The 12,287-nt window shown below is 44.1% G+C and overlaps 1 protein-coding gene across 1 annotated transcript in view; it reads right to left on the bottom strand.

Annotated features, from left to right (window-relative positions):
* The window catches only part of LOC111970730 (protein bassoon-like), a 56,619-nt gene extending 47,436 nt beyond the window's left edge, over positions 1–9,183 (bottom strand). Inside the window, exon 1 of the mRNA XM_023997500.2 lies at positions 8,885–9,183. Within this exon, the coding sequence (XP_023853268.1) occupies positions 8,885–9,063 (179 nt within the window). The 5' untranslated portion in view covers positions 9,064–9,183. The remainder of the gene's footprint in view (positions 1–8,884) is intronic.
* Between the last annotated feature and the right edge of the window lie 3,104 nt (positions 9,184–12,287).

The raw sequence follows: 12,287 nt of genomic DNA on the forward strand, positions 1-12,287 counted from the left end.
TTACACCTCGTGGGGCATCAATGATCATGAGGAAGGTGAGGATCAGCCCAGAACTACACGGCAGGACCTGGTCAATGACCTGAAGAGAGCTGGGACCACAGTCTCAAAGAAAACCATTAGTAACACACTACGCCGTCATGGATTAAAATCCTGCAGCGCACGCCAGGTCCCCCTGCTCAAGCCAGCGCATGTCCAGGCCCGTCTGAGTTTGCCAATGACCATCTGGATGATCCAGAGGAGGAATGGGAGAAGGTCATGTGGTCTGATGAGACAAAAATAGAGCTTTTTGGTCTTAAACTCCACTCGCCGTGTTTGGAGGAAGAAGAAGGATGAGTACAACTCTAAGAACACCATCCCAACCGTGAAGCATGGAGGTGGAAACATCATTCTTTGGGGATGCTTTTCTGCAAAGGGGACAGGACGACTGCACCGTATTGAGGGGAGGATGGATGGGGCCATGTATCGCGAGATCTTGGCCAACAACCTCCTTCCCTCAGTAAGAGCATTGAAGATGGGTCGTGGCTGGGTCTTCCAGCAAGACAACGACCCGAAACACACAGCCAGGGCAACTAAGGAGTGGCTCTGTAAAGAAGCATCTCAAGGTCTTGGAGTGGCCTAGCAGTCTCCAGACCTGAACCCAATAGAATATCTTTGGAGGGAGCTGAAAGTCCGATTTGCCCAGCGACAGCCCCGAAACCTGAAGGATCTGGAGAAGGTCTGTATGGAGGAGTGGGCCAAAATCCCTGCTGCAGTGTGTGCAAACCTGGTCAAGAACTACAGGAAACGTATGATCTCTGTAATTGCAAACAAAGGTTTTCTGTACCAAATATTAAGTTCTGCTTTTCTGATGTATCAAATACTTATGTCATGCAATAAAATGCAAATTAATTACTTATAAAATCATACAATGTGATTTTCTGGATTTTTGTTTTAGATTCCGTCTCTCACAGTTGAAGTGTACCTATGATAAAAATTACAGACCTCTACATGCTTTGTAAGTAGGAAAACCTGCAAAATCGGCAGTGTATCAAATACTTGTTCTCCCCACTGTATATCACCACACGCATGCATACATATACACATATATACATACACATACCTATATAGACATACTTTTTAAAAATAATATACCTTTATTATTATTCCCCGCAAACCCTACCGCCGATCCCCCAATTGGAGTAAACTAATAAACACTTCTGCTCTTTACCTTCAATTTATACATCTTATACACATTTTACAGACACAGTCTACTTTACAATAGTTCTCTCTTGTTTGTTCTTAGTCCTTCCTCTATTTCTGATGTCCATCCAGTTTGATTTCTATTTGTAACTATGCTATTTCACAAAAGTTCCGAACCTATATACATTTTACAGATCCCGTATGCTTTACATTGTTTATCTTGTATTAGTCCCACCCTTCAGCTCATTCAACCGCTCCCATCTATCTTTCAACATCATCCTTCCAATTAGAGGCAGCTGGTAATCGTTCTCACCTGTGTTTTATGGGATATTGTTTTGAGTTAGTGCACGTAGCACCTCTGTAGTCACGGTTTGTTGTTAGTTTATTGTTTATTTGTTTTTGTCTTTGCTAAGTTTCACTTTTTCATTAAATTATGTGGAACTCAACATCCGCTGCGCCTTGGTCCGATATTTATTCCAACGAACGTGACAGAATATCCCATCAAACCAGGACAAGCAGCGTGTTCACAGGTGAAGGATTTCTGGACATCGGAAGGAGATAATGGAGGATAGCGACGACGACAGTGTTCGCGGCCACAGTAAGCCCAAGGACAACCCAAGTTTTTGGGGGAGGGGCACATGGAGCTGGCGGCTGAGCAGAGGGAAGAGCCAGAGACTGTCAGGAGGCAATGGTGAAGTTGGGAGAGAGAGAGATGAGAGAGATGTTGTGCAAGTGTGTTCTGCTCAACATCCGACCAGAGGATCCGGTTAGGTCTGGTGCAACCTGTGCCGGTTCCACGCTTCTGGCATAAAGTGCACCTCTCCTGTCCAGTACGTCATGTGCTCCTCCTCGCACTCTCCCTGAAGTGCGTGTCCCCAGTCAGGTACATCTTGTGCCTGCTCCCCGCACTCGCCCTGAGTGCCTGTCACCAGTCTGGCGCCACCTGTGCCGGTTCCACGCACTAGGCCTCCAGTGCGCCTTCCAGTCCAGTGCGTCCGTGTGCCTGCTCCTCGCACTCGCCCTGGGTGCGTGTCACCAGTCCGGTGCCAGCTGTGCTGGCCCCATGCACATCAGGCCTCCAGTCGCTCCCCGTCCGCCATTCCCTCATTACTTGTCGTGTATTTAACCCTCTGTTCCCCCCATGTCTGTGTGTGAAATTGTTTGTTGTAAAGTGCTTGTGCACTCTGACTGGTTCGCGCCGGGTTATTTTGTACCCATATTTTGTTGTTCTGGGTGCCGTTGGTTTTGCATATTAAACTGCTCCGGTTATTACCCAGTTCTGATCTCCTGCGCCTGACGTCTCGGCAGCCAGTCACGCACCCCTTACAAGAGAAGGAGCGGAGAGAAGAGAAATGAAAAAACGAAAAGAGACGAGACGAGTTGAGAAGAAAGATGGTTTATCATATGTCTGCAGCACTAATAACTTCTCTTTTGTCTTTGTCATTCTGGCCTGTAGACGCCCGCGGCCAGCCCGTGGATTAGCCACAGCAATTAAAATAGAAATCATAGCTTTCTGCTTTCTGTCACAACAACAACGCTACGCAGGCCTTGTTTTGTCGCTCACGTCTTCTTCAAAGACCAGTAGTCAGTACTCTGCTCGGCAGCCAGCCACCACTTCCAGGGTGGGAGAAGGAGATGGAAATGAGGGAAGAGAGAATTAAAATAGAATTGTTTGTGACAGTGAGTCACTGAAGATGGGCTGAGCAGAGTAGAGCAGAGCAGCTGGTTGTGAAGCAGCACAAATCACCCAGTTCCTCTCTTTCTTTGTCTCTCTCTCTCCAGGAATCATTCTGTTCACCTAAGACCTGTTCAGAGAAACACTAGCACTATAAAGGCTTGGCAAAAACTGTCCTTAACAAAAGTCTTCCTGGCGGTGTGCCATTTCCGCAATAGAATCTGTATTAATGAGACAAATGAATTGAGCTGAGCCAGGCTCCTGGTTACATCAAATACAAATCTATGAAATGAATTATTTTCTCATTAGAAAACCACAAGCATTTTGTTCTACATTGGGCAAAATGCTAGATATCTCAGTTGTAATCACAATGGACTCTATTACTGCTCTGTTTCTATGACAGAAAGAAACACGCTTATTATAGTGTTGAGTTGTCATTATGGTGATACTGAACATCATTCATAAGTGTTCAACTCATGGCAATCAGTATCTGCATTCTATACTTTCCAACTGAACTGTCTTACTAACAAACAACAGTTTTGGAAAAGGGTTAGATATAGGAGTATTAAAAAGTTGTTTTGGGATATGGTGACAATGAATAACAATTTCACTGTTTAAAACAATTTGTTATGCTTATAACAAAGGCTTGTAGAATGGAATCCCATGTGCTCCTTAGAAAGCCCAAACCTCAGGCATTAAACACACACACACACACACACAGGTATTAAACCAACGGTATTAAACCAAACGGCACAAAGCCACGGATGGTATAGCAGCGCTTCTCAGCCAGTGAATAACACTCTGTTGACAGGGTTAGGGCCAGTAAATAGCACTCTGTTGACAGGGTTAGGGCCAGTGAATAACACTCTGTTGTCAGGGTTAGGGCCAGTGAATAACACTCTGTTGTCAGGGGTTAGGGCCAGTGAATAACACTCTGTTGACAGGGTTAGGGCCAGTGAATAACACTCTCTTGACAGGGTTAGGGCCAGTGAATAAACACTCGCTTGACAGGGTTAGGCCAGTGAATAGCACTCTCTTGACAGGTTAGGGCCAGTGAAAGCACTCTTGACAGGGTTAGGGCCAGTGAATAGCACTCTTGACCAGGTTAGGGCCAGTGAATAACACTCTGTTGACAGGGTTAGGGCCAGTGAATAGCACTCTGTTGACAGGGTTAGGGCCAGTGAATAACACTCTGTTGACAGGGTTAGGGCCAGTGAATAGCACTCTGTTGACAGGGTTAGAGTTAGGGCCAGTCTAAACCACTCACGTGTACCAAATACCAATGTCACTGACGATCAAATGATCAGCATTGCTTACCTATACAGGTCAACAGTGCAACTGCAGAAGGTCTACAGCTATTGACAGTATACTATATAAAACAACAGCTATATTCTCAGTCATTACAAATGAAACTACTTAGTGTATACTCTCAGTGCAGACACAGGACCTAGCTGCTACATTCAGCACACAGAGCTTCTCTCAGAAGAGACAGAGATTCTGTCACAAATGGCACCCTATTCCATAGTGTACTACGTTTTACCTAGCCCTATGGGCCCTGATCAAAACTAGTGCACTATATAGGGACAGGGTGCCATTTGGAATGAACACACAGACAGGGCTGACCTCAGAACAGACACTGGGTTGTTCTCACTAATGACTCTTCATGTGAGGCCTTTTAACTGTGAATTATTCTAATCTATACTTAATATACAGTATATTGAACTAAATGGACAGGCAATGAGTGTTTCCTTTATGAACATGGTAGGTGGCAGTGAATTCAATATTTCAGCAGTAGCAGCAGATAGTGCTGGAATTGCATCCTAAATGGCACCCTTTTCCCTTATAGTGCACTACTTTAGACCAGGGCCCATAGTCATACTGTAGTTGAGTGCCACAACTTATTTGTACTTATCTGTAGAAAATATCATTGGTTGATTGGTTTGACTTGATGATATATACCTGGGGCTATTGACATTCAGGAGAATGGACATTTGCAGAATGTTCAGACATAAATCAAATCAAAGTTTATTCATCACGTGCGCAGGTGAAATGCTTACTTACAGGCTCTAACCAACAGTGCAAAAAGGTATTAGGTGAACAATAGGTAAGTAAAGAAGAAAGAAAAAAAACAGTAAAAAGACAGTGAAAAATAACAGTAGCGAGGCTATATACAGTTGCGAGGCTATAACAGTAGCGAGGCTACATACAGGCACCGGTTAGTCGGGCTGATTGACGTAGTATGTACATGTAGATAATGTATGGTGTAGATCAAATATGACTGTCAGATAGACATATACAGAATAGGAGATTGTGTGTGCTCTATTCATTCAATTTATATGGTATCTATGCAATTCCAGATACAGCCCTGCCATTAGTTGAAGGCAGCCAATCTAATAGTTTCAAAAGATGAGTCACTTCCTGAGAAATAGTTTTAAAAAGGCGGATCTGTATTCAAATATTATCCCAGGTCTGCTGCATACTGCAATCTATCTATGCTCCCGTGTGCTTTATCCACCATCATCATGTCTGATGAAGACCAATGGGGGAAAACGTTGTCAGTAAAGCTTGGATGTAAAGACAGTGAGTCCATGGCTCAGTCACCACACATGGCCAGCGGTCCAAATGCCCCCCTATTCCTTCCTATATTCCCTGTGGGCCCTGGTCAAAAGAAGTGGACCACAAAGGGAATAGGGTGCTATTGAGACAGCGCCAGCGTCTATCTGTTCCCTTTGGATTTGGGTCTCCCTGTTTAAAGCCAGTTGTCAGGAATGTGAGGCTAAGATAGCAGTGAGCCTTTAAACCACCTACTGGGTTTTTGAATGAGACATCACAGTGGGTTTTTATCTCTCCTTCCCTCTCTCTCTCTTTCCCTCTATCTTCTCTCTCCCTCTCTTCTCTCTCCAGAGAGACAGCGACACACATCTATGTTGCAGTCTCGCACCAATTAATTTGCATGGGCTATTGGCTGAGATACACTACATGACCAAAAGTATGTGGACACCTGCTCATCGAATATCTCATTCCAAAATCATGGAATGAGATATTGGTCCCCACTCTGCTGCTATAACAGCCTCCACTCTTCTGGGAGGACTTTCCACTAGATGTTGGAACATTGCTGCGGGGACTTGCTTCCATCAGCCATAAGAGCATTAGTGAGGTTGGGCACTGATGTTGGGCGATTAGGCCTGGCTCGCAGTCGGCATTCCAATTCATCCCAAAGGTGTTCGATAGGGTTGAGGTCAGGGCTCTGTGCAGGTCAGTCAAGTTCTTCCACACCGATCTCGACAAACCATTTCTGTATGGACCTTGCTTTGTGCATGGGGGCATTGTCATGCTTAAACAGGAAAGGGCCTTACCAAACTGTTGCCAGTTGCTAGTTGCCAGTTGCCAGATGGAAGCACAGAATTGTCTAGAATGTCATTGTATGCTGTAGCGTTAAGATTTCCCTACACTGGAACTAAGTGGCCATGAAAAACAGCCCCAGCCTCCACCAAACTTTACAGTTGGAACAATGCATTCGGGCAGTTAGGGTTCTCCTGGCATCCGCCAAACCCAGATTCATCCGTCGGACTGCCAGATGGTGAAGCATGATTCATCACTCCAGAGAATGTGTTTCCACTGCTCCAGAGTTCAATGGCAGCCAGCTTTACACCACTCCAGCCAATGCTTGGCATTGCGGATGGTGATCTTAGGATTGCGTACGGCTGCTCGGCCATGGCAACCCATTTCATGAAACACCCAACGAACAGTTCTTGTGCTGACGTTGCTTCCAGGGGCAGTTTGGAACTTGGTAGTGAGTGTTGCTGCCGAGGACAGACGCGCTTCTGTCCTCGGCAGCTTCTACGCGCTTCTGCACTCGGCGGTCCCATTCTGTGAGCTTCTGTGGCCTATCACTTTGCGGCTGAGCTGTTGTTGCTCTTAGACGTTTCCACTTCACAATAACAGCACTTACAGTTGACCGGGGCAGCTCTAGCAGGGCAGACATTTGACAAACTGACTTGTTGGAAAGGTAGCATCCTATGACGGTGCCACGTACAGGCCATTCTACTGCCAATGTTTGTCCATGGAGATGGCATGGCTGTGTGCTCGATTTTATACACCAGTCAGCAACGAGTGGAGCTGAAATAGCCGAATCCACTAATTTGAAGGGGTGTCCACATACACTGTATATACAAAGGTATCATTATAAAACATAGCTGGAGAAAATGCAGAGTGAACAGCACCAAGCGTCAACCCATCTGTGCTCGTCACTGCTGGGTGATGTCTGAGATACCACCACCATCCAGCAAGATGGAAAGACACTGACACGTGAGGAATCAATATTATACTGCACATGTAAAAATAGAACCTGAGTGACGAATCCTTGTCACTCATTGTCATGCCAAACGGACAAGAATAGTCCTACTTACATACTGTRACACACAGAAAATACATGCATTCACACTATACAACGGAGAACCTTTTTCAGCAGACATACAGGCTGTCAGAGGTAAGCTACACACTGGATGAGGTTACGTCCTAATTGGCACCCTACTCACTATATAGGGCTCTAGTCAAAAGTAGTGCACTATGTAGGGAGTAGGGTGCCATTTGGGACGTTAACACAGTACAAGCAGCCAGCTGTATGTGAGTATTCGGGTCTCCTCCTCAGTTTGTGTCATCCAGTCACACAGATGCTAGAGACCATCCATCTGTAGGTAATCTACACATACAAACTCACCACAGACAGGTCTTCATCTCAGCATTCTGAGTGTGTGTGTGTTACAATTGAATAATGAGTTGCAAATTAATATTAACAGCAAACACACCATAGGAGGCTACACTGTACAACTTACTAAAGGCCACGTGGGGAGGGAAAGCACTATTCTTCACGTGGGGCATATGATTCACTAAAATTCGGCGTTGTTGTAACATTAATCATGAATGTAGCTTGTAAACTCGAGTTTGCACAATCCACTTCATTGTCTCGTTCGTGGTAAAATATTGATGCTTTATCAACGACATGGTGTTCCAACAGCACATGCGACCATTTACAATGTGTGGCGATAGAAATGATTCAGAGGCTACCGGGAACACACGTTGGCTCCCTATGTTTCCATCCCCTCACCCCGCATCTATAGAATATTAGCCTACTAAACGTTGTTCTTTTTCTATTGGAATAATCTCGATAGGCTATGTGATGATGGATAGTATGCAAAAAAAAATTAACTCGAGTGAGTAACGGTCGCCTATTAGACGGGCAATTATCAGGCGACTTTGGTCATTGGTGGGGAAAGAATAATTGGTCTCATGGATAGCCCATTATCGATATTCTCTGAATCCACGTCACGTGAGAAGGCCACTACGGTCACAGCAGTTGCTTATCGTCACAAGTCACGCCCATCGTGGAATCAAAGCGTAAAAATGAATGGAATTGCTTATCAGCTAAATACAGGTACATGTTTTAGATAGTATCGCTCGTAGAGAAAACGTAAAATAATATGAACAAGGTGTTTCGGTCCATTTTTACAAAGAGATGGCCACTCTAGTCTAGCTACAATCTGATGGCCCACATTCACGCGCACCGTGCGAGAGCGGGCGTGGAATCTTCATCAATGAAAATGTTCAGTTTGGTGGCTACAATACGCACGCTGTAAATTACACAGTTTAGAGCTGTGGCCATTCACGATTTAAAATGTCTACTTCCCCTTTATAGTTTATACAATGGCCTTTATCTTACCCGCCTGTTAACGTGAGGTTTTATACATGTATGCATGCATCAAATTTGTAAATGTAGCCTATATTCTAAACATACCCTACATTGTAACCAAAATATTAAAACTAGGAATCATCTATATGGACAGTATGTGTTACAGCGATATTGTAAATTAATAATTAAAACACCAGCTGTATTTTCTCCACATTCTGAAAAACGGCCACTATAGGCTAGGCTACATGACATCCGCCACGATAAATAAATATCCTGGAAACGGAAACACTGTCGTTTTATTGTCACGGTTCTGCAGAGAACTGTCCTAGATTGTAGCCTACCTGTTAATCCCCGGGCCGAGTCCGGTCCCTGTACCTCCTGTTGGCGCACCATTGCTGGGCTTGATGAGCTGTCCAGAGCCCGCTGGTGCTGAAATGGAAGTCGGAGCACTCGCAGAAGGAACAGTGGAGCCGGGCTGGCCCGGCTGGCCCTCTCCCTCGATGCTGCCTTCATTCCCCATCGTCTTGGGAGATGATTAGGGGGAGAGAAACGATGTAGTAGAGGTTTCTACAGTTAGAATAAAAACTCAGAGACAACTCAACGCTGCTCTCCTTCCGCCATCATCACCTACAATTCAGTTTCCTGCACGGAGCTCGCGCACTGGCATAAAGGGTAGGACATGTGCTGACGCAAACGGGAGAGCGCGCGTACGGGCGCGTGCCCTAAATCCTAATTTGTCTCGGCTGCCTAAATAGATCCTTGTAGGAGGCGTAGGGGTCACGCAGTGCCCGAGGAGGGGGCAAGACACTTGAACCCACCGAACCGCTATGAAAAACAGACCTTTTTCCAATATAGAGGCAATTTGATCCATGTGACCTGTTATTCATTTCCATTTTCTAAGGCATGTGTAGACCTAGTGTTTGTTATAGACCTACTGTATGCTCCATGGAGAGGGTTGTCAGTGGTGCTCTCCAGGTTGTACACCCTCTTATGTTCCAAATCTCTGAGAATGAAAATGAGTAACCACTAAACAGCARAAAATAAATCTTCAATGAAGCCTGCACGTTCTCTCCCTCTTAAAAGGGTACATTCTCAAAGGGCATTAGACACAGGATGGATTCCAAATGGCACCCTATTCCCTATTTAGTGCACTACTTTTGACCAGGGCCAATTGAGCTCTGATCAAAAGTAGTGCACTATATAGAGAGTAGGATGCTATATGTGATGTAGACAGACTCCCTGTCCCCTTCCCCTGTCAGTCCTCTCTGGCCACTGTGAGGACTGAGGAGTCACCAGATCAGACTATTGACCAGACGCTGTGCTCTGCAGGACCCAAGGGAATAAACAGATTCAGATTCATTTCCTCTCTAGCCCAGGCTACTCCATCATTGACAGGGCTATCTATAATCTCTCCCCTCAGCACCATTAATACTTCTGTGAAAAGCCAGTCAATGGTTCATTTTGGACTGAATGGGATGAAAGAGATTGGCAGATAGATAGGTTCACTGACACAAAGACAATGATGGATGTGTGGTTGTGGTAGGAAATGGTTAGTGTTTATGTGTGATCAGCCCTGGTGTGCATGTACCTCTGCCATGGAAATGTTAAATGAGCATGTCAAGTCATAATTCATTAAAATGTTTAATCCTCCCTGTAACTTTTCAGGAAATGGACAAACAGGCACATTTTACCATCAATGAACACGTATTACGAAACATCAGAAGCTATTTTGAATACATCTCCTTGGTCCTAAAGTCATTAAATGTTCAGATGTTCCAAGTACATTGAGAGGAGTTACTACGTTCAATTCAGCTCATCTCCCTAGTGTTGTGCCAGTGACATTGAGTTATGAGGGAAAATGTATGTTGTTACACAATCTAATATTAGATCCTGTTGTTGTGTTGTGTATTTAAAGAAAAGTGTATTGAACCGGCAGAACAACATTTTTAAATTGAGGCATATGGGACGAAATTACTTGTTTAAGGTTAGACTTATGAACAAGGTTTAGGTTAAAATTAGGTATAATGTCAATGAGAATAAGGTTAGGGTTAAGGAAATGCATGAAAGTTAACATTGGGTTAGCATACTGTCGTCCACCTCCATTCATTTTCTGCCAGTTAAATATACACTGCCTAAAAGAGAAAGATAACATCCTTTTTAAATTCCTGTACCAACGTGGTCATGTCACTGCACTGTTGGCCCTGAGTGAGTGTGCTGGAATATCTACATAAGCGTACAGAGGCCCATTATCAGCAACCATCACTCCTGTGTTCTAATGCCACGTTGTTAGCTAATTCAACTTTATAATTTTAAAAGGCTAATTGATCATTAGAAAACCCTTTTGCAATTATGTTAACACAGCTGAAAACTGTTGTCCTGATTAAAGAAGCAATACAACTGTCCTTTTTTAGACTAGTTGAGTATCTGAGGTATCAGCATTTGTGGTTTCGATTACAAGCTCAAAATGGCCAGAAACAAATAACTTTCTTCTGAAACTGATCAGTCTATTCTTGTTCTGAAGTCTATTCCATGCGAGAAATTGCTAAGAAACTGAAGATTTCGTACAACGCTGTGTACTACTCCCTTCACAGAACAGCACAAACTGACTCTAACCTGAATAGAAAGAGGAGTGGGAGGCCCCAGTGCACAACTGAGCAAGAGGACAAGTACATTAGAGTATCTAGTTTGAGAAACAGATGCCTCACAAGTCCTCAACTGGCAGCTTCATTAAATAGTACCCACAAAACACCAGTCTCAATATCAACAGTGAAGAGGCGACTCCARGATGCTGGCCTTCTAAGCAAAGTTGCAAAGAAAAAGCCATATCTCAGACTGGCCAATAAAAATAAAATATGATGGGCAAAAGAACAGACACGGGACAGAGGAACTGATGGTTGCTGATAATGGGCCTCTGTACACCTATGTAGATATTCCATTTTTATTTAAATTATAAAGCCATTTCCAGCTTCAAAAGTTATTTACAACATTAATGTCTACACTATTTCTGATCAATTTGATGTTATTTTAATGGACAAATAATGTTTATTWWWAAAAAAAAAGTAAATTTCTAAGTGACCCCAAACTTTTGAATGGTAGTGTATGATACTATTGGACAATGTGCCTAAAAGTATCCAACCTGGCACTGCATTGGAAGGATCCCATGTGGTGCGAAGCTTTGCTGACGGTGGAGAAGTCTTGACGATATAACTGTCCGTGACAACAAAAAAACGTTCAGCAGCACTCACCCTGTAGTCACAGCTACACCTAGTGGACATCGGCAGCAACTGCACAAAATGTCTGCTTGGCAATTCTCTCAACAAGCGTTACTCACTCGCCCCATCGCGCAGTTTTGACTGAATGGGGTACAGCTTGTCAGACTTTTCGTAGCAGGTTATAATTTACCTTAGCAGGTTGGGATAATTAATGCAGCAGGTTAGGATAATTAGATTAAGAAAAGCGTTACATTTCAACTTTTGATGTTAATTTGACAAAAGCTGTATCCCTTCTAGCCATAACCCTGTAGCACTGACTGGCGCATAGCATAGCGCAGCAACAAAGGCTCTTCTCCATTGTGACCCTGCTGATGTTGCTGGAACTGTCTCGACTGTTCTCCACCACGTTGTCTTGAGCCTCCCCTCTGGTGCCCAATGTACAGCTTTTCTTGGAATAGAGTCTGTATTCTTTCATAAAAACGTGTCCTATCCAGCTCCAGTGGAGTCTCACCATGTATAAAGCTATTCAAGT

Source organism: Salvelinus sp. IW2-2015, linkage group LG11, assembly GCF_002910315.2.
Source record: "Salvelinus sp. IW2-2015 linkage group LG11, ASM291031v2, whole genome shotgun sequence".
Classification (NCBI taxonomy): domain Eukaryota; kingdom Metazoa; phylum Chordata; class Actinopteri; order Salmoniformes; family Salmonidae; genus Salvelinus; species Salvelinus sp. IW2-2015.